At 27.8% G+C, this 23,738-nt stretch overlaps 1 protein-coding gene across 5 annotated transcripts in view; it reads left to right on the top strand.

Annotated features, from left to right (window-relative positions):
• LOC119604447 (polypyrimidine tract-binding protein 1) overlaps positions 1 to 23,738 on the top strand; it is a 158,926-nt gene that overhangs the window by 88,875 nt on the left and 46,313 nt on the right. For all 5 annotated transcript variants that reach the window (XM_037957049.1, XM_037957050.1, XM_037957052.1 and 2 more), the window contains one exon: positions 14,734 to 14,999. In XM_037957049.1, coding sequence (XP_037812977.1) covers positions 14,734 to 14,999 — 266 coding nt within the window. The remainder of the gene's footprint in view (positions 1 to 14,733; positions 15,000 to 23,738) is intronic.

The raw sequence follows: 23,738 nt of genomic DNA on the forward strand, positions 1-23,738 counted from the left end.
CAAAAAGAACTGAAAAGTACAATTGTTCTGAATTCGTCATCATTGAGCAAGCATCCTTAATACTTACTTAGTAAACGATTGAAATTAGAAGTGTTTACTGTCCTCCTACCCAAAGTAACAAGTTCTTCTATAAATATTATTTCAGTTGCAAGTAGTTAATCTTAATTAATTACTCTCTCCCTATTTACTCTCTTTCTATGGAAAAAAAGCTTTTAAACACATTTTTATGCATTTTGCATATTAGTTTTCAGGCGTAGAGATATTTTTTATAAAACTAAAAAAGAAATTAAAAACAACATAAATTAATTAAAATTAAATTTATAAATATGTCGATTAAATAAATATGAAGTTTAAGTTGTGAGTGATTTTTTTAACAAAAGTTCTAAATAAAATAAAAAAAAATTTAAAGTCATAAATTAATTAAAATGTCAGTTATATAAAGTTTTATTACAATAATTGCAATAAGAATAAAAACATCATAAAATTAGTATTTTCCTACACTCTGCTAGTAGTTTATGATGAAAAATTATCTTTAGGTAATTATATTTTACAGCCTCCTGAAAGTATGCTGTAAATTAGCATATTAGTTCTGATTTGAGTTATATTAATAACATCAATATGTATATTTTTTTCATTTTAACCAAATTTTCTAAAAAAAACAGCTAAATAAAGCTTAAAATCTTTAGCCACAAAAATGTTTTTACCATTTAAACAATACACACACACATTAGTAGTACTTATACACATACATATTAGTAAATATGCGTAATATTTAATAAAATTTCTAAATACAAAAGCAAATGCCAATATGATGCTCTGGTCAGCCAATATGATGACAAAAAAACCTTTAATAAACAAACAAAAAAATAGAAACACCAAAATATCATTGATATAATCTACTGCAGCAGCAACAGCGTAATAATAAAACCAACTACCGCGTTATAACCACAATAACATGCACAATTTTAGACAATTTAATTTGAATTCTTTTAACGTTTTTGTAAACACCATAACTACAACTATTTCTCTCTTACCACACCTCCCCCCATCCCCCCAACACAAGCATATTTGCCACAACACTCTAACATACTAAATTGTATACATGTGTGTACACTTGTTAGTGTAAACCACACTAAAGCATACTTTTGAGAGCCTAAAATATTTTTGCTGTTCAATAAATATTTATTATTGAAAATACCAATACAGTTATGGTAGAAAAAAACCGTAAAGCCCAACCCGCTAACAATTTTACAAACCATCAGGTGGTATGCTTTGTTGTCATAACGCAGCAACAACCACTAGCCGCCACCAACCGTTGTAATAGCCACAAGTATCCATTCATTCATTTATTATGTTGTATGGCTAAAAACAATCAACACTCTCCTACCTGTCTCAAACCCTAAGGACCTTTATGTTCATTGCTAAAAACCTTTAACAAAAATATTTTAATTTTTTCCCCCGTTTTTGTTTATAAAAACATTTCATAATAATTATTTTTTTTCAATTACGGACTGTTTGGTATTTTTTATTATTATTTTTTTCCTTTTACTGTACAAACAAAATATTTGTTTATTATTGCAATATTTATAAGTTTTGTAATATTAAGGACATTTATAATTATTCTTTGCATTTTTTGTTGTTAAATAAAATACCTTTAAATGGGGCTAATTTGTTGTTTCATAAAAGCAAATAATCATTAAATTAATGGATAAAGGTTTTAATTGTTTTATATGTTTAAACCATTTCTAAGGAAATTTTTAATTTTATATACTTTGTGCCTTTTTGACCTTTATTACACCGGCCAACAAAATTTTAAAAAAGTTGAAACTCAGAGATAAAAATTTACTATTCTAAAGACCTAATTAAAATTACTAGGCGATATCTCCTATCTTTTTCGAAATATCATAACTTAAAGTTTGACCAGTGTTATTAAAATATTTATGTTAGCCTAAAAATAGACTATACTTTTTATACACAGTTCTCATTATACCCTACACCACTATAGTGGAGAGGGTATATTGGGTTTGTGTTGACGTTTGTAACGCACAATAATATTGGTCCTACACCCACCTTAAATACCAATCGGCTTAGAATCATTTTCTGAGTCGATGTAGCTATGTCCGTCCTTCTGTCCTTCTTGTAATCCAACTACAGGTCGCAATTTTGAAGATAATTCAATGAAATTTGGTACATGATCTTCTATTGTCACGAAGCCTATTGGAAATGGTTAAGATCGGTCCATTATTTCACCTAGCCCCCATACAACTGAACCTCCGAATAGGGCTTGTAAACCTTGTAATCAAACTACAGGACTCAATTTTGAAGATAATTCAATGAAATTTGGCACACGATCTTCTATGGTATCGGAGACGAAGCTTGTTAAAAATGGTTAACATCGGTCCATTATTTCACCTAGCCCCCATACAACTGAACCCCCCGAATAAGGCTCTTAAGTTCATAATTATGTTTAATATACTCGTATCTCGACAAAAAGCATATATATCACATTTTAATTTTGTAACAGGTGTAGGGTATTATATGGTCGGCCTCGCCCGACTATAATTTCTTACTTGTTTTATCATTGATTACCTGGTATTTATTAAAAATTATAATTTTTCTATAAAAATGAATAAAAATAATTAATTTAAAATATTTTTTTTAATCAACTACACTTTTTTTCTAAGTGTAGTAGTTCCACACTAACCACTGACTAGTTTTTAATTTTACCTATTATATGGTGATGGTCTTTGGCTTACAATGTAACCATATAGTACTCTACTTTTATGTTTTTGTTTGAGTTTCTGGGATTACAATCACATCTCTATACATGCATACAAACAGACATTCACTGCTCTCTATACGTATTGTACGTTTGTTAATAATCATGTTTATAAAGGTAAAAATTTTCACTTATTTCCTTTTTATCCCCCTACTACCAAACACTTTGCAAGTCCTTCAATATTCAAACTGTCGTAGTAATAGATGAAGAGTATATGCTATTGCTTGCCTCGATGGATTTGGTTGTTACAATATTTTTCAGTCTGTTCAGGCGTGTATGTGCGAGAGATTGTCGTTGTTGCAAAGTATTTGTAACCACAAAAACATAATATTTATTTATTACTTTACAAAGGACTTTTCTATTAATTAAAAAGCAACAAACTACAGTTATATACATATATATTTTTTGTATTTCCTCGTGTGTTGGTTTAGCTTTAGCTACCCCACCCTTGCCACAATTTTTACCATGTTGTGTTCAATATTGGGGCTTCATCTAACCATCCGTAGCTTGGTTTGGTTGTTGGCAGAAAAAATCAACAACACAAAACCTGGAAATTGAAAGGTTGTTACAATTGTTACTGGCGGGGGGCTGCTGATAACTTTGATAATGGCGGTAACAATGTTGTATGTTTTTTTGTTCTGTTGTTGGATTATCAAACAGTAAGTTGGTTTCAATTTGGCTGCAGGCTTTATTATATTCCTTTAACATTTTCTCTAACAACTTTAAACACTTTGTTGTAAACAAAACCAGCTAAAATTAGCATTAAAAGTAAATTATGTATTTCATTTACCAGCACTAATTAGTTTTTAGCTTTTTTTAACCTTTTGTCAAAAGGCCTACAAATTAGCAAATAAGGCTACTACATAGCTTTTGATTCTAAAATTGTATGATTTTTATTAGTTTTTATTACTTTTATTGTTGTCAAATATATAACAAAACAACAATAGCCAATTGTACAAATAAAAGTAAATGTATATAAATTTTTTGCTACAAAAAAACTCTTACGACAACACCTGTATCCTACCCACAACTCTCAGCCATTGTTGTTCAAAAAAAAAAAACTTTTCAACAATACTATTTGAAAATAATACACAACAATAATAACAACAAAAAATATCAATGAATTTCGTATACACTTCCCAACTACATGTTAAACCAATAAAACGAAAACTTTGGTAAAAAAAAAGTAGCCCCTTTTTTTATACTATACATTTTTTCGTCATGAAAACCCAACAAATTTGCAAAAGAGGGAAAAAAAGCAGTGTTGTATTGTGTTTATGGTCAATATGTTTATTTTTTTGTTAATACACTTATAGACACACAGATACACACACATACTACTACTACTACAACCATTTATAACATGCAACTAAGCAAATCCACCTTTTAGCTCATTCAATTCAACTTCAAAGCCACTTTTACTACTCATTCCATAGTTTCTTTTAACATCCTCTTCCCCTTACTTGTTGTTGTTCTTGTTCATGGTCATATGTAGTACGTTCATAAAATACAATGGAAAGCAACAGTCAATTGTTATTTGTGTATTTTCAGCTTTAGATTCCCTTTACATTCAAACATATAGAAACACATTTACTTGTATCCTTGTTCTCTATAAGAACAGGCAACATGTGTTGCTTTTATACAATGATGATGATTACGACTTTTTTTTTTTTTTGCTGGTTGTTGTCGTTAGTTTTGGGTTTCTTTGAAAACTACTGCGAAAAATATCAAACCAACTTTAAAAAAAAACTTAAACATTACAATATCTAATAAAACTAGGAAGGAGGAGACAATGTTTAATAACGAGGGTTGGTGTCAAAAAAGGGAAGTGTTCTAGATCTTAAGCAGATTTTCATACTTTAAAGATTTAAGATATTGAAAGATATTGTCCATAACCCAAGTAATAACCCTAGAAGGATAGAAACAAACACAAAAGTCGTATAACTGACCTATTAGATAAATTCTAATACTAACTCTTAGTTTAAGAGAATCTTTCCCTTCGTTTCTAATTTTCTCGTAATCACTACCCTCGTTAAAATGTTTAATGTCACTTCAAAAAAACGAGTAAAACTAACAACTAAAACTAGTGAAAACATCCTATGACATGCAACAAATTTCAACTTAATGACATAAAAACGTTTGGCCATTGTGTAACAACAGTCATACAAATTCGAACAAACTCGAACATTCTCATACAGATATGAACAAATGTATCTAAACAATAATAACACCATAGAAGTATCTGTTGGGAATTTGTCGTTGAATATTGGGAGCTTTAAAATTCCATTTTATGTGTTCACTCGACATTTTGGAATAAATTGAATGGCAAATTTGTGATGACAGCACAATAAAACGTAACAAGAAAGAATAAATTTCAAAAACTGCAAAGGAATTTTTGTAGAAGGATAAAATATGATTAAGATGATTTGGAAAATGTTAGAGAATTTTAAACAAACAAAAGAAAATTTTAAGAAATTTCTAAATATTTAAGTTTTAATAATTAAAAGATTTTGATTTTCATTGCCCCTTTTAGTATGCTACGCTTATGTTTGTTTGCAAAACTTTTTGTTTATATCTATGGGCATAAGGTGTTGCTGTTTGTGTTAAAGGTTTTGGTGGTCTTGGCGGTTGTTTGTTTATGTTCCGACTTCTAGTGTTATATTCAATGTTTGTTCATTCTAGGTGACATTTACTCTTGTAACAAACCAAATACATTTAGTCAATTGTTTAAACACACACCAGCAAAGATTATTATACCCTACCCCACTATATGGGGAGGGTATTATACGTTTGTGCTGATGTTTGTAACATTCAAAAATATTGGTCCTACACCCAACTTAAAGTATATCAATCGGCTCAGAATCATTTTCTGTCCGTCTATCCTTTCGTCCGTCGGTCCATTATTTCGTATACCCTCCAACCCATACCGTACCCCCAGAATAGGGCTTTTGAGCTCATAATGATGGTAAATGTTCTTTTATCACTTCACAAATCGGCAAAACTTAGTTTTATATAAGTCTTTATAGAAAATCGCTCTATTGTCAACAAATTGTTAAAATATTTCTGAATTGAGGTAAAAATGGAACTAAATATTATTAAAAATATAATCAACCTCTTTAAAATAATCATTGGTGTAGGGTATCATATGGTCGGCCATGACCGACTTGTTTAATTGTTCTAGTTATTCATGCAATTTCAATTTCAATAATGTTAGCAAAGTTATCTATTTGTTTGGAAAAAAAGCCTAAAAGTAAACTATACTTTTTATATTCAATTACAATTTATTTGCAATTATATTATATAGACAAAGTTATTTATATTTTTAAAAACAATTAAAATTTAACTAAAATATAAAATAAAATTCATATATCATTTTTCCTGCCATATGCCCTTTTGTATATTGTTTTAAGAGCACATTTAATATAGCCTATTAAATGGCGTCAATTAAGTCCTATTATTTGTACACTTAAGTGTGAACACATTTTAATTTGTCCTCTTGCCACAGACAATATTTTGCAATACAATATATTTGTTATTTTTAACAGCCTCAATGCGTATGCGATGATCTGTTGCAAATATTAGTCCATTGATAAATTACTGTAAATTAATAAAACAATAATATTAAATAAATACATGAAAAAACAACAAGAACAACAACAACTACATTTATATTAACTGTTTTTGTATTATAAACAAAATAAATTAAATTACATATGAATATGTATGTATATGTGTAAATAAATATGTATGTTTGAGTGTTCAATTGACCAAATACTTTATTTACCGTTCGCTGGTTGAATTGTCATTCTCATTCATAATATTGTAATTCAATTTTATTATTAATAAAAGTGAAAAAAATTTGGTGACATTTGAAAGGTTTTAAAGTTATTTATGATAACTTTAACAAAAAAAAATGCTTTTGTTTCAAAATTTCTTTGGAAATATACAAACAAATATAAGTTTTCATTATTTTCGTGAATATTCCCGGATTTTAGTTTTGCTATACTAGAAGTAGCATAACTTTAAGCGCTTAAAAATGTTATACTTTTCACATATTGAGTGTAAAATAAGAATGATTTGTGAAATCTCATAGAAAATGTTTATAAAATTTAATTCAAATAATTTTTCGCGAATATTCCAAGATTTTTTTTTATATAAAAAATTAGCATGCTTTTAGACACTAATAAATTTTTGGACTAATTCTATATTAATATCGTAGCACATCATTTAAGTTCACATTTCTGTTTTATTTTACTTTACATATAACTTTAATGAAAAACTAAAATATTTAAATAAAATTGTATACATTACTGCATATTCATAGGGGCAATTAAAAAAAAATACAAAAATGTGTATATAATATGAAAAATAATAATAAATAATAAAAATAAATGATTATAATGTATGAGTAAAACTACCTGTTCACCACCTGACACTCACTCTATCTATGATAACCACACACCCTCTGAGTGGCCTTTTTTACAAAAAAAAATGAAAAAAAAAAACACAAAATAAGAGAAAACATTTAAAACATTTAATGCAAATGTTGTATGAAAATAATCACACGCTGTATTAATTAAAAATTCCATTTATTGTAAATACATTATTACTACTACAGCAAACAACAATTGTTACAAATATAAACAAAAAGCGAAAAAATAACAACATGCATGTTATTTTTATATTATTATTTTTGGTATGTTTTTTTTTTTTTGTTGAACTTTTTTTTGCCTAAAGGCTATCGTTTACAATTCCGTTACAATACCCATACAAATACAATAATTTGCCTTGTTTGTTGGTATGTGAGTAAATGAGTACGTATCCGATTAAATTTGTAATGAGTGCGTATAAGAGTGAGAGTTAATAATTGGTATTTAACACAACATGACTGCCAATGTTTTGCAAATGTGTGTGTGTGTATTTGGCCAGGACTAAAATGTATAAATAAATGCTTGTTGTATGTGTAAGCATGAATGCCTGATTATCATCGTTTTAATACAATATTGCAAATATTGAATTCAATTGAATGTGAATGAAATTGTTTACCAATATACAAGCATATTTATAGGCAATTTTTATATATTTTTTTCCTTCACTCTACTGTTTGAATCTGTAAAATGTGTTTGTCATAAGTTTATGGTGTCAAAGCAATTATATTTAAAAAACTCATACTTACACTCATACAGAGATAAAACCTTATACAAATAATTTAATAAAAACCTTAAATACAAAAAAAAAAAAAAGAAAAAAATGAATCTAGGAAAAAATATTAAAAGATTAATGTTAAAACTCATCTACAGCTGGGTGTCTGTCTATACAGAACGACAGACAACCCAACAGTCAAACATAAATATTTATAGTATCTGACGGTATGAATATATGACAGTATGTAACACTGTGTATCAACAAACATTTATAATATTATGTAATGTTGTTGTTGTTGCTGTTATATTACATCTATACATGAGAAAGTTAACATATTGTTTATTGTATTTATCTGTTTACATGTAAATCTGTATGTGTTTGTATGTCATATATATAAATAAAATTTATTTTCAATTTGTTCAGTAGGCATACGTCAACATTCTGATATAAAAAAATATATTGAAAAAATAAGAGAAAAACGCTTTCACACACACAAACATACATACTTGCAATAACAACTAGGTGTTATGTTGTTGTTTTATTAAGAAAATATGACAATATTTAATGTTGATTTAACACGACACACTCGGTTGTATGTGTGTTTTTTTTTTTGTGAGTTGTTAAAGATAATATTTACATAATTGCAGTAGCAATAACAACAGCGTAAAAATACTATTCATACATATTGGTAAGGGCCCCTAAAAGTATGCAACTCTTACAATTCTACTGAAACCAAATACCAAACTATTTGACGTATTTCTGATGAATTTTTTTAATATTTCCAAAATTTTTAATTATAAACTTGGTGAAAGTAGTCTATAGACTAGGTAGAAGTCACGGACTTGTTCATCAGGTTATTCCATAGTCAATAGAACAGACCTTAGACACAAATCCAAAGACTAGACTATATACTAGCCCATTCAATAGCCAATATTCCCTCATTATTCAATAAACTAGGTAATAGTTAAGTTCATACACTGGTCAATATAATAGACTATACAGTAATCCATCGATGTATCAGTAGACCAACCCACAGAATAATCAATAGACTTTTTCATAGAACAGTTCCTACACTAGTTATTTGAATAGTCAATACATTAGACTCGTCCATACAGTTTATGGAAATATATTCTATACATAGTCTTATTCAGTAAAGGGTATATAGAATAGTCTCTATAACAGACTAGCGAATCGGCAATGCGTTATATTACATGTTAGTTCATTGACTAGGTTATTTACAAACTAGTTCTAGTCCCTAAACTATGAAAAAATGTGTATATTGAATATTCTATGGACTAGTCTATTGAGCATGCTTGGGGGGTAATGACTATATTTTCAATTACAACTACAATTGAAATAATTTTAATTGAAGCATTACCAATTACAATTACATGTAATTGCAATTGAAGTTTTGCCAATTAAAATTATTTGTAATTGTAATTGAAGTTTGCTCAATTACAATTATTTGTAATTGTAATTGAAGTTTTGCCAATTACAATTACTTGTAATTGTAATTGAAGAATTTTCAATAACAATTACTTGTAATTGTGAATTTTGTTCCTTATAATTACATGTTCTTTGTAATTAATAACACCTAAAGTATTTTTAACTGAAAATTACAATTACAAGTAATTGTAATTGGCAAAACTTCAATTACAAATAATTGTAATTGGTTATTGGTCATTTTCACATTACAAGTAATTGTAACTGGAAAAACTTCAATTACAATTACAAGTAATAGTAATTGGTTATTGTTAAATTACACATTACAAGTACATAATTGTAATTGATCTTGTAATTAATTACTTTGTGTAATCATGCCTGCTATTGAGTAGTCTGTGGTTTACTCTATTTACTTGTCTATGGATTAGACTATTGACGATTCTATTGACTACTGTATAGACTAGTCTTTAATACATATTTAAGGACTTTTTTATTCACTATGGTGTCATCTATGATCTAGGGCCTTATTAATATACATTTATCAAAGGCTTATAAAACTAATTTCCATACAAAATTTGTTCTATAAACCTTTGATAAATGTTTATGAACAAGGCCCTAGATCATAGAAAAAATATATATTGAATATTCTAGGGACCAGTCTACTGAGTAGTCAGTGGTTTACTCTATGGACTAAACAAGTTATTAGTCTGTATAGACTAGTCTTTAATACTTCTTTCAGGACTTTTCTATTCACTATGGTGTCATCTATGATCTAGGGCCTAAATCATATACATTTGTCAAAGGTTTATAAAACAAATTTCCATACAAAATTGGTTCTACTAAATTTTTAATTTCTCCCTTCCTGCTACTACCATCTGCTATTTACTTCGTTTAACATATAGCTTTTAATTTAATTAAGAGCTAAACTTAATGTTTAGCAAATTAATTTGTAACTAATGTTTAATCTACCATAAAACATGTTTTATTTGCGTATACTTGATTTGTTTAACAAAGAATTTTCTTTCAATGGAAAACTACTTTTTAGCTGTTTTTCATACATTTACTAGCAATATGAATTTAATTTTGAAAAAAGGATTTCTGTACAAAATTTTTTTTTTTCTTAGTTCTGTTCGTATTTTTTTTTGTTTTTGTTTCCCATACATGTTCATTGAAACTTCGTTTACTTTTCTAACACCCTTAAGAAATGTAATTCATTAAAAATATGTTCTCAACATAACAGACATGGAAACAAATGATGGTAACTGGCAGCCAGAGCATGAGCTTGTTATGGCTGTAAATGTATTTGGGAAAAAGAACGTTACTTTACCCATAGTCGAGGACTATATATACAGTTTTTTTAATTGCATTTCAATTACGAAAATAGTTCCATTTTTTTTGCTTAATTTCCATATAAAAAAAAACTTTACTATTTTTTTCTTCTGCTGTATTTCCATATTAAATATTTGCATGCAGTTTTTTCCTGCTGACTGGCTACAAAAAAAAAAAACTATGTTTAAAGACCTATACTTTACATCCTTGTCCTCTGCTCCCGATATTTATAGTTGTGCCATTATTTGTAGGGTTTCTCTGCTAAATGAATCTTTAGCTATTTGCAATTTCTACTTATACTTACTACTACTCATTCTCATATTTAATGCATAAACATTCCGAAAACCCACCAGTATATTTATACGTTTAAAACAAACTCATAAAACAATAGTTTCGAAATAAAGCTCAAAACTACCAAAACAGAATAAAAAAAAATTGTTCTTGACTGTTCCACATCATTGAAGAAGTAATTACAAAATGATTTTTTTTTCTCTGCTTTCTCTCTCACTGTAGATTCATTGCAAAATATTTACAAATATGAGTGAGTTTTGGGGGGAAGTGTGTTGCCATATACATACATAAATATGTATATTGATAGGTATATGTGTGCACTTTATTTGTCCTCTTTAAAAAGTAATCATAGTTTTATGAATGTTATATTAAGCTCAGATTTAAGTTCAATAGTGGTAGTAATAACAATTTTAATAAAAAGGAATTTTAACAAACGTAAACGAAACTAATGCAAAAAATTAGCAGGAAAATATAAGCTACAAGTAAAGCTAAAAATGGGTCATATGGCAGATTAGGTAGTTTTGTTGTTACTTACATGTTTAATGAAAAATTTTACCTAAGTCAGGTAATTTTTGGCTTAAAGCTTTAAAGCTTCTATTCTGAAAATAAATAAGAACCTATTTTTTAACTCTAACTAAATATGTTTCAATCAACATAACTAAAACCTTTTAGGCCTTAATATCCCCTTTAGAAAATTAAGTTTTATTTGAACGTTTTTTTTTTCAATTTAAATATAAAACAATCTATTAGTTTGTTGGTTTTAGTTTCTAAATCTAAATAATTTTTTTTTAGTAAATCCTTTAAATCTCCTCACACAAAACTAAATTGAATACATGTTTTAATTTATTTATTTTTTATTTATTTATTTTTTTTATTTATTTTATATATTTTTTTGTTATTTATATGATTTACTAACAAATCGCTTTAGTTGGATTTAAACCATAACACTTTTATTTAAACCTAAAATCTTATTGATATATTTGTTTGACATTTTGTATATGTATAGTTTTTTGTTTTATAGAGATAACTACTTTTTAAAATGTCAACGGGTTTTTTTAAATTTATTAGGATTTTTTCTTGTTTAATTTTTATACCCTACACCACTTTAGTGGTCCTATGCCCACCTTAAAGTATACCAATCGGCTTAGAATCTGAGTCGATTTAGCTATGTCCGTCCGTCCATGTAAACCTTGTAATCAAACTACAGGTCACAATTTTGAAGATAATTGAATGAAATTTGGCAGATGATCTTCTATGGTACCGGAGACGAAGCCTATGGAAAATGGTTAACATCGGTCCATTATTTCACCTAGCCGCCATACAACTGAACCCGACGAATAAGGATTTTAAGTTGATAATTATGTTTAATATACTCGTATCTCAACAAAAAAGTTCTATACTAGCCTTGATGATCCTCATGAATTTTATAATTATAGGGCCTCATTTGATCATAGCCCCTATTTAAAGCCCCCTTCAAAATTTGACTTAAATGTCTACAATTTTATTCAACAATAAATGGCTTAAGTATATCTGAGGCAAGGTACAATTCAACTTAAATGCTTTATTATGAAAATCACATTTTATTTTTGTAACAGGTGTAGGGTATTTATATGGTCGGCCTCGCCCGACTATAATTTCTTACTTGTTTGTATCTTTTTTTTTTGTAATTTACTGCCTCTTGTTCTCTATTAATTTATACTGTTGCCTATTTTATGGCCCTTCAATGTCGTCGTTTTCGTTGTATTTCATGTGCCTTTTTTTTGCATAATTTATTTTCAGTTTTATTTCCGTTATGAACTAATCAGAAAGTGTAATTTCCGTTTTGTATTGAGTGCAACATGGTTTCTTTCTCATCTCTGTTTTTTTTTTTTTTCTGTTACTTGTGTTGTTTTATACATGAAAAAGGTTTTCCAAACTGATTTTATGAAATCACCATCTTTATTATACGAAAATTTCAACAAAATAGTACACTGAAAAAAATCCTAGCTTAACTTTAGGAAAAACAAACAAAACTACTTTTTTCGTAATATTTACGAAAATTTCATGTATAATACGAAATATGTATTATTAAAACAAAACCTTTTCTAACATTACAGCAGTACGTAAACCTGTTAAGCCAAAATTTTCATTAAGAATTTCACCCATAAATCTACAAATTAGAAAAATTATTTTATATTTTTCAATTCTAAATTTAACGCACTTTTCTTTAATTTGAAATCCTTGGCGTTTTACTAATTTGTCTCCAATGCCACATTGTTTAACACTTTTTTTTTCGGTTTGTTTTTTTTTTTTTTATTTAATGCCACAAAACTCTTTTTATGTCACATATAACAATCCCTTTAGAGAGTGAAACAACACACACACACACAGAGAAGTACTAGTAGTAGCTGCTCTAAAGGAACTAAGTAACCCACAGCAATCATAAATTCATTGAGTGAACATTGTACTTAATACTTTAAACATTTCATATGCAACATGTAACATAATCATGTAGACAAAATATAAAATATAATAAAATTGTTAAAGGTGGCATATATAATGCAGGCAACACTAGTAAATAACAATATGATAGAAACCACGTTGGTCTCTGGTTGTAATGTCTGTCCGTCCGTCCGTCCGTCCCTCCATAAGTCCGTCTGTCCTGCCATTTGTTTCACAATGTCTAGTTGTATGTCTAGGTTTAAATATAAAACAAAAGGTAAATTTGTAAAGCTTTTTATGCAGGTTTTCGGTTCAACCAAAAAAAAAAAAAAAAGCACGAAAAACCTAGAGTGTAGAGTAGAAGAAGACTCAACAACTGGCTGCTAAGTCTTGTGCATGGTTAGCTATGTTGTAGTAGTAGTTTTAAAATATTCCAAAATTTTAGCATAAACTTATAGGAAAAAAATGAACTATAAAAAAAAAAATTCCCTCATGTTTGTGAACAAATGGGATTTAAAATACAAAATATAGTATAAACAAACAACTATTACATACACATACAAACAACAGACATACATAGTTTTTTTCTAACAAACATTTGCAGTTGTTTTTATTAGGGTAAGTGTGGAATGCTACAATAAAAAATCTTTAGCATATTTTTAGGGGCCGAATACAATCCAACATACACAGAGTTTATGCCTGAGTGTGAATATTGTTTTCCATTGTTTTTATATGGCAAGCTACTTAATAACAAGGGATCTTCTCCTAGATTTTACTGCATACTTTTAGGTAGCTTTAAAAAGGCACATTTACTCTAGTATATGTAGATTTTGCTTTTTGTGTAAAGTGCCTTAAAATGTTTATTTATTTACTATTTTTGCAGTGTTTTGCTTTTTTTATTTTTTACTTTTTTTCAAGATTCAAGTTAAAATAAGCTCAACTACATTTATTTTTGATGGCCTTAGAGTACATATTGTAGCAAAATATACATATTATATTTTGCTGTTATTTTTTTTTTTTTTTGCTTTATTTAAGGTTTTCAACACAATGTGTCAACAAGTTCAGTCAACACCTTTTTAAAATAGCATTATTCTTCAGCATTAATGTGCAACAATAGCAGAAAAACAGGGAAAATTTCCATTGTTTAAAATAAACTTTCAAATAAGGATTTTTTAGCTATCGCTTTTTTTACAAAACGTGATCTATTTAATTTTTATAACTTTTTTATTTAAGTATTAACAGAATTGCTTTTCATTTATGACCCTTTTTTTCCCTCAAAATAAATCCCCCTAATTAACAAGTTTCATTATTTTTTTTAATTTCAGGTAAACCCTCAAAAGTTATACATTTGCGTAACATTCCAAATGAATCGAGTGATGCTGATGTCATTGCCTTGGGTGTACCTTTTGGCCGTGTCACAAATGTTCTTATATTAAAGGGCAAAAATCAAGCATTTTTAGAAATGGCCGATGAAGTTTCCGCCACAGCTATGGTCTCATGTTATAACATTAATCCGCCACAGATGCGCGGTCGCATGGTTTATGTACAATTTTCAAATCATCGTGAATTAAAAACGGATCAAAATCATGGCGTAAGTACTTAATTGTTTATTTTATTTTTTAAACATTTTATGTTTTCCATTTGAGTCTGTTTTATTGTAAAAAAAAAGAAACAAATAAAGAGCCATTTACTTATTTAAGCAGACAGTTAACAAATAATTAGAAACAAATTTAAAGTTTTTTGGAAAATTATTATAAATATTTGCATTTTAAACTTATCTTTAAACAAAAAACTTGTATAAAAATTATAAAATTTCTCATTCACCCAAATAGAAAATTGAAAAATTTCAACCCAAATTAAAAAAAAAAATTCAAGCAAAAATTTTTAAAAATTTCTCCTAAAATGTTCACAAAAAATTTTTCACTCAGAATATTCACTAAAAATTATTTGCCCGAATTTTCATTATGAAAATTTGTCACTTTAAATTATCATCTTTAATTGATCATTTGTTTCTAATTAATTAAATATTTAACAAAAACTTTTTAAACTCCATTCAATTACTTACATATATTTATCTAATATAAAATTTAACATTGTAAAAAGCCCGCATTTACAGGTAATTAAAATGCGTTTCAATATTTTAGTCAAAGAAAAAGTAACAGCATCAACTGCATTAGCATGTAAACTTCCTATGTGTGTGTGTGTAAAAAAAAAACTTTACAACTACATACAATACTTTTCAATTAATTAAAAGAATATCATGTTCTGTTCTCTGCACACATGTCTGGATAAGTATTTTTCTGTCTCTCAAAATACCGGTCTTTGTAGTAATTGTGTTGATTTTAGTTTTCAAAAACTCTTGAGCAAAATGTTGGTTTAGTTCTTTTTTTTTTTTTTTTCAGTGCACAATTACATACATACTTACGTTTTCCCTGTCTTCCTTGTGCACGACTAAAACTTTAAACAGTTTTTGCCAAAAACCAATTTTCTAAATTCAATTTTCATCTTGAACCCACTTAAACTTTGTTATAAAGAAAGGAAAGAATCTAAGCATACAAGCAAAACAAGTTATGAAAAACTAACATGCAACTTTTTTTTCAACAAAAATTTTGGAACAAAAACTTAAGTGTGTGTGTGTCATATGATATTGCATTTTAACATACCATCAGGAATTTTTCTTTTTCCGCACACACACACACATGAACACACCAGGTCACAGAAATACCTGCTGTTAGACTTTTTATAACCGGTTGGACTAAAGTTGTGTTTGTTATCACCATTAGTGTCTAGCTGCAGTCAAGTCGTCAGCACAGCACGTGCTGCTATGCTAAAAATGTTTTCTACTTTTTATAGCATACAACTAGGCGAAAGAAATATCACTTTTACCTTTCATCTTTCAGTGGTGCTTTAACTACAGATGAAACATCAAAACAAAAATATTTTTTTTGTTGAAAAGCAACACAAATTTTTCAAGATGAAATGTCACATTTATATGATTAAACTAGCAAACCGCCCTTTCCTCTATAGAAGAGATAAAAATCCAACAAATAGAAATATTTTCAAATAACACTTTTGTGCTTGGTAGTTAAAGTTAACTTTAGACAAATACTTAAATAGTATTAGTCACACCAACACACACACAGACTTTAACAGACATGCTGTCAGTTCGTCACATCAGTCATAAAAGTCAACATTTGTAATATGAAACGTTTTCATTGCAGACCAATTTTCCATACTACCCTCGTGTATTTATGTCTTGGAAATATAACTTTAAAACATTAGCCAAAACTACTACAAATCTTACGTTAAAGTTAAAAGTCAGTCATCACTGTCCTCTCAACACATCACACAGCTGAACTCCTCCTAATCATGTGTGTGTTAGTGTGTATTTTCAAGATAATCTTACATATCAAAATTGTTCGTTCATATCATTGATTGTAGTTTACAGTTTGCAAAACCTAAAGATTCTGTGTGGATAGTAGGTGTCTGTGCCACAAACAAACAATTCTAACTTTGTATTTATGGTATTTTTAAAAGATTTTTATGTCCTTTTACTTCGGTTTGACTATTACGTGTGTTTAAGAAAAAATCCTTAGATTTCTAAGCAGGTGTGTACACGGACATACATACATATGTATATGTGTAGGTATTTTACCTCATTTATAACATTTTTGCCATACCAAATGGCAAAATATTTTTCCAACTTTTCTTACGTTTCTTTCACTTTTTTTATGTTATTGTTGTACGTATGTATGTATGTATGTGTATTATTGTGGCCATATTTAGAAGATCTATTGTTGTCATCATCTTTATCCAACTCATTCATACATATGGCTGGCAATATGATTGTCATTTCCGTTTCGTTTCATTTTTTTCACTCACATTATAGTCCTTGTATTGTTGTTTAGGTGGCAAAAGGTAAACAACATCTGTTTTTCCAATTTTCCTTAAGAATGTGTAGGGGAAAAAATAATAGAAAAACTACTCTTGTATGCAGTTGAAGAACACATGCTTTCACGTAAATTAAAATATAGAAAAATAGAGTTCTTCTCTCTGGCTGGTTTTGTAAATAAAAACTGTTAAGACTGTTTGTTTAAGAAGAAAAATTTTGATTTAAAAAACTAAGTTTTAAAGCTATAAAATAAATTATCTTAAAGAAAAATTCACTGAAAATTTTCATAAATCATTTATCAAAGATTTTAGCTATAAAAACTTTAGGACTTATTGTAGCATTTGCTAATATTTAGAATTGATTTAGTCTTAAAGTCCTTCTTTTATCTCTATAATATACCTTCTTTTGCTATGTACTCTTTACCCTATTATCTAGCTGAATTTATTTGTCTATTTGCGGGAGTTAAAAAATAAAGAAGAAACATGAATATTTTTGTTAAATTATTCCATAAATTATAAACTCTCAACTGCATGAAATTTGTCAAACCCTCAAGCATTTAATATGGTTCAGTGATTTCAATTTTGTATGAATAATTAGGTATGAAGAAGCCGTGAGCAAAATTTTAGCCATTGTTGCTCACTGTATAGAATAATAACGAAATCATTGTGCTACTGATAAAATAATTTGTTTAAAGATTTTGCTATCGTGATCTTAACTTAAATTAAAATGACTTTGGAGGATTTTTAGGAAAAACATGCAGCTGATCAAAATTTGAGCAAGATATTTAAAAACAATAATTGTTGCATACTTTAAGTGCTTTCTAAAAAAAAGAGAGGGAAAACGTTCTACAGTAAAGCTAGAGTATCTACAAAATGTGTTATTTTAAAGATCCAAATTTGAGCAGAATCTTAAATAAGTAATATATAGAGCATACTTTATGGGATTATAAGATAAAATGTCTAAAATCTGGGTTTAATTTTCATAATCCAAATTTGGGAGTTTTCAAGAATTGTTTTGTTTTTACTGTGGAAATTTGAACATAACATTTGAAAAAGTAATATATGCGGCATACTTTGAGGGATTTTTAAGAGATACAATAAACAGGGAGGTCTGATAGATTTTGTTTAGTTTTCAAGATTCGCATTTCCAAAAAATGTTTATTTCAGCTTTTTAGTTTAAAGTAAACTTAATATTTTGTTATATATTTGTTATAAATTTGTCATTAAATTTCATTTTATTTAACATATAATATGCGTAAACTTTTCATTTCTAATTTCTTGCTTTAGCTGTTGTTATTATTGTTGTAACCTGTCAACAAATTATGTATTGAATTAATCTAAAACCAATAATTTAAATGTTGCCCTATTAATTAGTTGTTTGTTTTCCTTCCTGCGTGTCCTTTCATGCCTGTATGTATATATGTATATGTTAAAGTGTATTAGTGTTTGTTGTTAATATGAGTACACAAATATACTTACGCACTCCACTCACTCATTCACCCACAATGGGGCCTCCGCTTATAATCCATTTTAATAAAACCTGCATATAGGCTGTTATATGTTATAAATCTATAGTAACCCAGTAGTTTTGCAAGGTGTAAATGTGTTCCTTGCAAATTGACTTGCCATCATCATTAAGTTATCCAGCGATTAGTTAATTGTAATCAATTACTGTCCCCAGATTACTGTAATCTAAGTGAAGTCTGTAGAAAGATGAATCGATTTTATTCTACTTCACGGACATTAAAACAAATTGTGTCACCGACTTGCCGGGCAGTTGTTCTGAAGAGTTTATGTGTTAGTGCGTTTATGTGCGTATATTAGTATTTGCTTGCATAACTGCCAATTATAATGATTACACAAATTACGCCACAAAAACAACAAGTAAAACTATACATACATATAGGCAGAGAGTATGTAAGAATATAACTACAGTCAATGACAAATATATTCGGAAGGTTTTAAAAAATCAAACTGAAATAAACATTGTTTAACCACATTTCCGACCATCTGTCCTTCTAAAATTATTACAAACATTTAAAAAAATTTGCACAAAATCGTCCGTTAAAGAGGAGAATAATATTGAAATGTTATTCAAAACAACTTGACAGTTCATCTCTCTGGTTTGATTTCTCTCTCGTCTGGTTTCTTTAATAATTATTTTACGCTTCCAAATTATAAACTGAATTAATGATTTTATCACTCACTGTTTATTTACTGCTGCTCCTTTGAGTATACTATACCCAAAGTACTAGTTATTGCATGCCTGATGTAGGTGAATGCCTACATGCTAAGGAATGTAGTTGTATGTTTGTGTGTGTGTATTTATAGGTCTTTGTATTGTGTTGAGTGTATTGTAATTTTGTAAATAAACTTTATACAAATTCATTTTACAAAATAACACATTAAACTATTATGTATTTATTATAGTTTAGTAACTAAAGATAAACTATACAATATACAAACACACATACTAATGGCTTAGTTGCTGCATACTCACATGTATTAATGTTGTAATATACTTCATGAAAATTATATTAAACTTAATTTAAACATGATCAATAACCATAATAGATGACAGCCACCATAATACCACACCACACACAACACATTAGACCACATTACAAAACACATCATTTCTATACCTTTTCCGAGCATACTCACACACACTCACAGAGAGACATAAATCACATTAAGGTGAAAATAATGTTTAAGAAGTTATTTTAACCCTTATTTTTGTATTGTCTTGTATTTAAAACTATAAGTTTTGTTTTGGTATTTGAGAAATTGATCATAATAGCATACATTAAGGCGAATAAATTGTGTGTAAAAGGGTTTGGATTAAATTTAGAAAGTTATAAGCAGAAAAGTGAAAGTTTTTGCTTTAAAGTTTCAAAAAAATAAGGGTTTATTGCTTAAAGTTTTAAATTTCTTTTTTCCTCTAAAGCCCCTTAAGATATGCAACATGTGCTTGCCCGGTTTTTATATAATATTTTATGGTATTTTTCTATTAATTTGTAACTTTTCTAATGTTTGTTTTTGTTTAATTAATCATTACAACAAAAAATGTATAATTTCTTTTTTCCTCTTTTTTTGGTTAATGATGCCGCCTTTAGCCTTTTTCCCTACAAAAAAATATCAAATAACACAGCTTTCTTTGGGTTAAAACTCTCTTAAGATTCTGTACTTAAAAATTAATTTATCAAATTCAAAGTAAAAATACCCTTTATGATGAAGATATTTGAAGATAAAGATAAAAATAAAAGAAATATATGTATGTATATAAAACGAGTGAAACATGTTGAATACCAACAAAACCATAATGTCACATTTAATACATCAAAATTCCCACAACATGTGAAGTTGAGGTTTTATGTTAACCCTTTTTTTCTTGCCACCCTCTCTTTTGTTCACTTTATTGTAAAAACAAATATGTATATGTATATTATTAAGTTTCTCACGTATATAACGGTAACATATGCATTAAATCCTTTTGTTGATGCCACTTTCTTGTATTCGTCCTTCTGCTTTTTTTTTTCATTTTAACCCTGCTTTAGTTTGGCAGACGCGAGCGTCGTCTATGTCGGTAAAGTGTTATCTCTACTTTTGCTGTATTTAGTTTCTTTTACTTCCCTTTAACGTTTTTACAAACAATTGCTTAAATGAAAATGTATGTATAAGTTTCTTTTTGACACATTAAGACTTGTTACTTCTTTGTGTGTTTTGTTGCTGAACTCTAGTTATTGTTTGTTGTATTTATTTGTTTTTTTTTTTGTAGCTTTACTCTGTAAAATAAAAACGAAAAACATAAATGTCAAACAATACCGAACATATACATTCATATAAAAATGTTTTACAGTTTTTCGTATATTTACACACATCCATATGTATGTTTTTTACGTTTATTTTATATATCCTTCCATCTTGTTGCAATTCGAGATAGTTTATTTTTATTGTTGTTTTTTTTTTTCACTCTCACCCTGTTATTTTTTTTTTTTCTTTTTTTTGGAAGAGTATTTGTTTGAGTGTAAATGTTGGCAACTTCCATGCAATCAGTCACTTTGAGTTTTAGCACATGATTTCAAATTCTGTTTTTTCCATCTTTCCTTAACGTAAGAATAAATCCCTTAAGGTATGCTATGGAAATAATAAAAAAAATAATATAAAATATATAAATATTTTACTATAGTGTAATAAATTTGAATTTATTTTTTTGTAAAAATAGTGATTTTTTCTTTTGCCAAATTGCTTACATTTCTTATTTTAATCTATCACTTCAACAGAAAATTCAAAGAAAATAAAGTAACAAAAGCTATAAAGTTTGTAAAGAGGTACTCTTTTTGTCAAAGAAATAAAATATGAATTAAATTTTTAATTTTGTTTTAAGAGGTAAAAGAGAAAATGACTCCAAAAAATTTAATCTAAAGACAATTTTTAAGCAGATTGTAATTAACCTTTCGCCCTTAAAATATGCCTTATTAATAATTCATAACTCTAATATCTGGCCCCTTACTATATGCCATTAATTACTTTTATAACTAAACAAACTTACAATAAATTTCTCTAAAATGTTATCTAATTACAAAAATCTTGTAAACATTTATAAAACTAATTAACTTTATATTAACGAAGTTTAAAAACAAATTTATATTTATTAATATAACATTTTCCTAAAACTTTGCACGTCAATTTTAATCAAAACTCTCTAAGCAACATTAAATTTCAAATTATTCTGCACACAAACCCCTAACATTTGTTTACATATTGTCAACATTATAATGTAAACAATTAAAAACGTAAAGGAAACCATCATCATCATCAACCAACAACATTTTGTATTTATTTACCCAACTAAATCAAACAATGCAAAAACTAAATAATATTTAATAAACCAATAGCAACAACTACGTAACCAAAAAAACAAGGACATTTATATACCCAGTTAATCCTTATAACAAAATAAATATAAAAAACACACAACTAAAACTTTTTATATCCTATAAAACCAATAAATAGTAAACACAAAATCTAAATGTACCTATAACCACTAAATTGTTAAATAAAACTTTTAGACACTCATACCACTACTCACACTTAAACACAAAAACTTTTGCATACTTTTTGGTAGAGGAATGATAATAAAATAACATTTAATACAAGTGTCAAGCTGAAAACGATTAAATCTGACATACAAACACATGTATTACACCAACATACATATAAACATTCATGTGTATGTGAGTTTGAAAAATAAAAATCTAAATGTAATAACTAAAACTTTGGTAATGAACTAAACTAAAGGATTAACATACAAGACAATTAGCAAACATGCCACATTAACACAACACACACATTTACACATACATGTTGACTGACATACATACATAGACTTTGAAGTTATTAACATGTGTTAAACATACACCTAACTAACACATACTTCTATTGTTATGTATAAGTGTTTGTCTATATATAAAGATAAATATTTGTTTGTTAGTGTATGTTTGTGTGTATGTTTCAAAACGCCTTAAGTCATTTCGTTTTTAAAGCATACATTGATGACAGCTTTAGAAAGAACAATTTTTGCCAAGTCGTCGTTATTGTCATTATCATCCACATCAAATTGTATATTCTTGTTTTATTTTTGTCACTTTCTTGTCGTTTTCATTTACACATCTGTCTTGTTTAGCTGCCGTAAGACAGAGTGTTACGGTGCGATACTGTGCTATGAATTAATGGAAAATTAATTAGACAAAAATTAATTATTTAGATATGAATTTAGTTAGGATTTACTTTTTTATTATTATTAAATGAAGATTGATTTTATGTTTTGGGCTTCTGTGAAAAAACTTTTTGCTTTTAAATACAAGAATAGGTAGCAACATGTTTCTTAAGACAATTAGCAAAATTTTCATGTTTTTTTTTTAAACACTTACCCTTATTTTCACCACCTGCAACATGCGGGCAACATGTTACTGGCTGCATATTTTAACCATATTTATAAAAAATATTTAAAATTTATCAGAAGCTTTATAAATCTTTGATTATTATAGAAATAAAGGGTGTTATTTGTTTAGCAACATGTTGCTAAGTCCAGTTTCTGAATAGCTTTTAATCAAGTGTATTGATAGTTTAAACTGGTTTAATTAGTATTGCAACATGTTGATAAAAAAAAGAATTCAAAAAGCGATTTATTATAAATTATAACAATAAATATTGAAGAAATTGCTGAATCTAAAATGCAATGACATAAAAATGTTGCCAGCAACATGTGTGTGGAAAATTATTCTTCCAGTTAAGACAATTTTTGTATAAGAACTGACAATAGACATTGTGAAAATAGGGGTTAAGCTATTAAATTAAGAATTCAGCTACATTTGATATGTTTTTCAAGTATATATATTAAAAAGCAACATTTTGCTAACTAACAAGTGAGGGCCTA

Source organism: Lucilia sericata, unplaced genomic scaffold (genome assembly GCF_015586225.1).
Source record: "Lucilia sericata isolate MDLA Ls3-8-SP2 unplaced genomic scaffold, ASM1558622v1 Contig000394F_arrow, whole genome shotgun sequence".
Taxonomy (NCBI): domain Eukaryota; kingdom Metazoa; phylum Arthropoda; class Insecta; order Diptera; family Calliphoridae; genus Lucilia; species Lucilia sericata.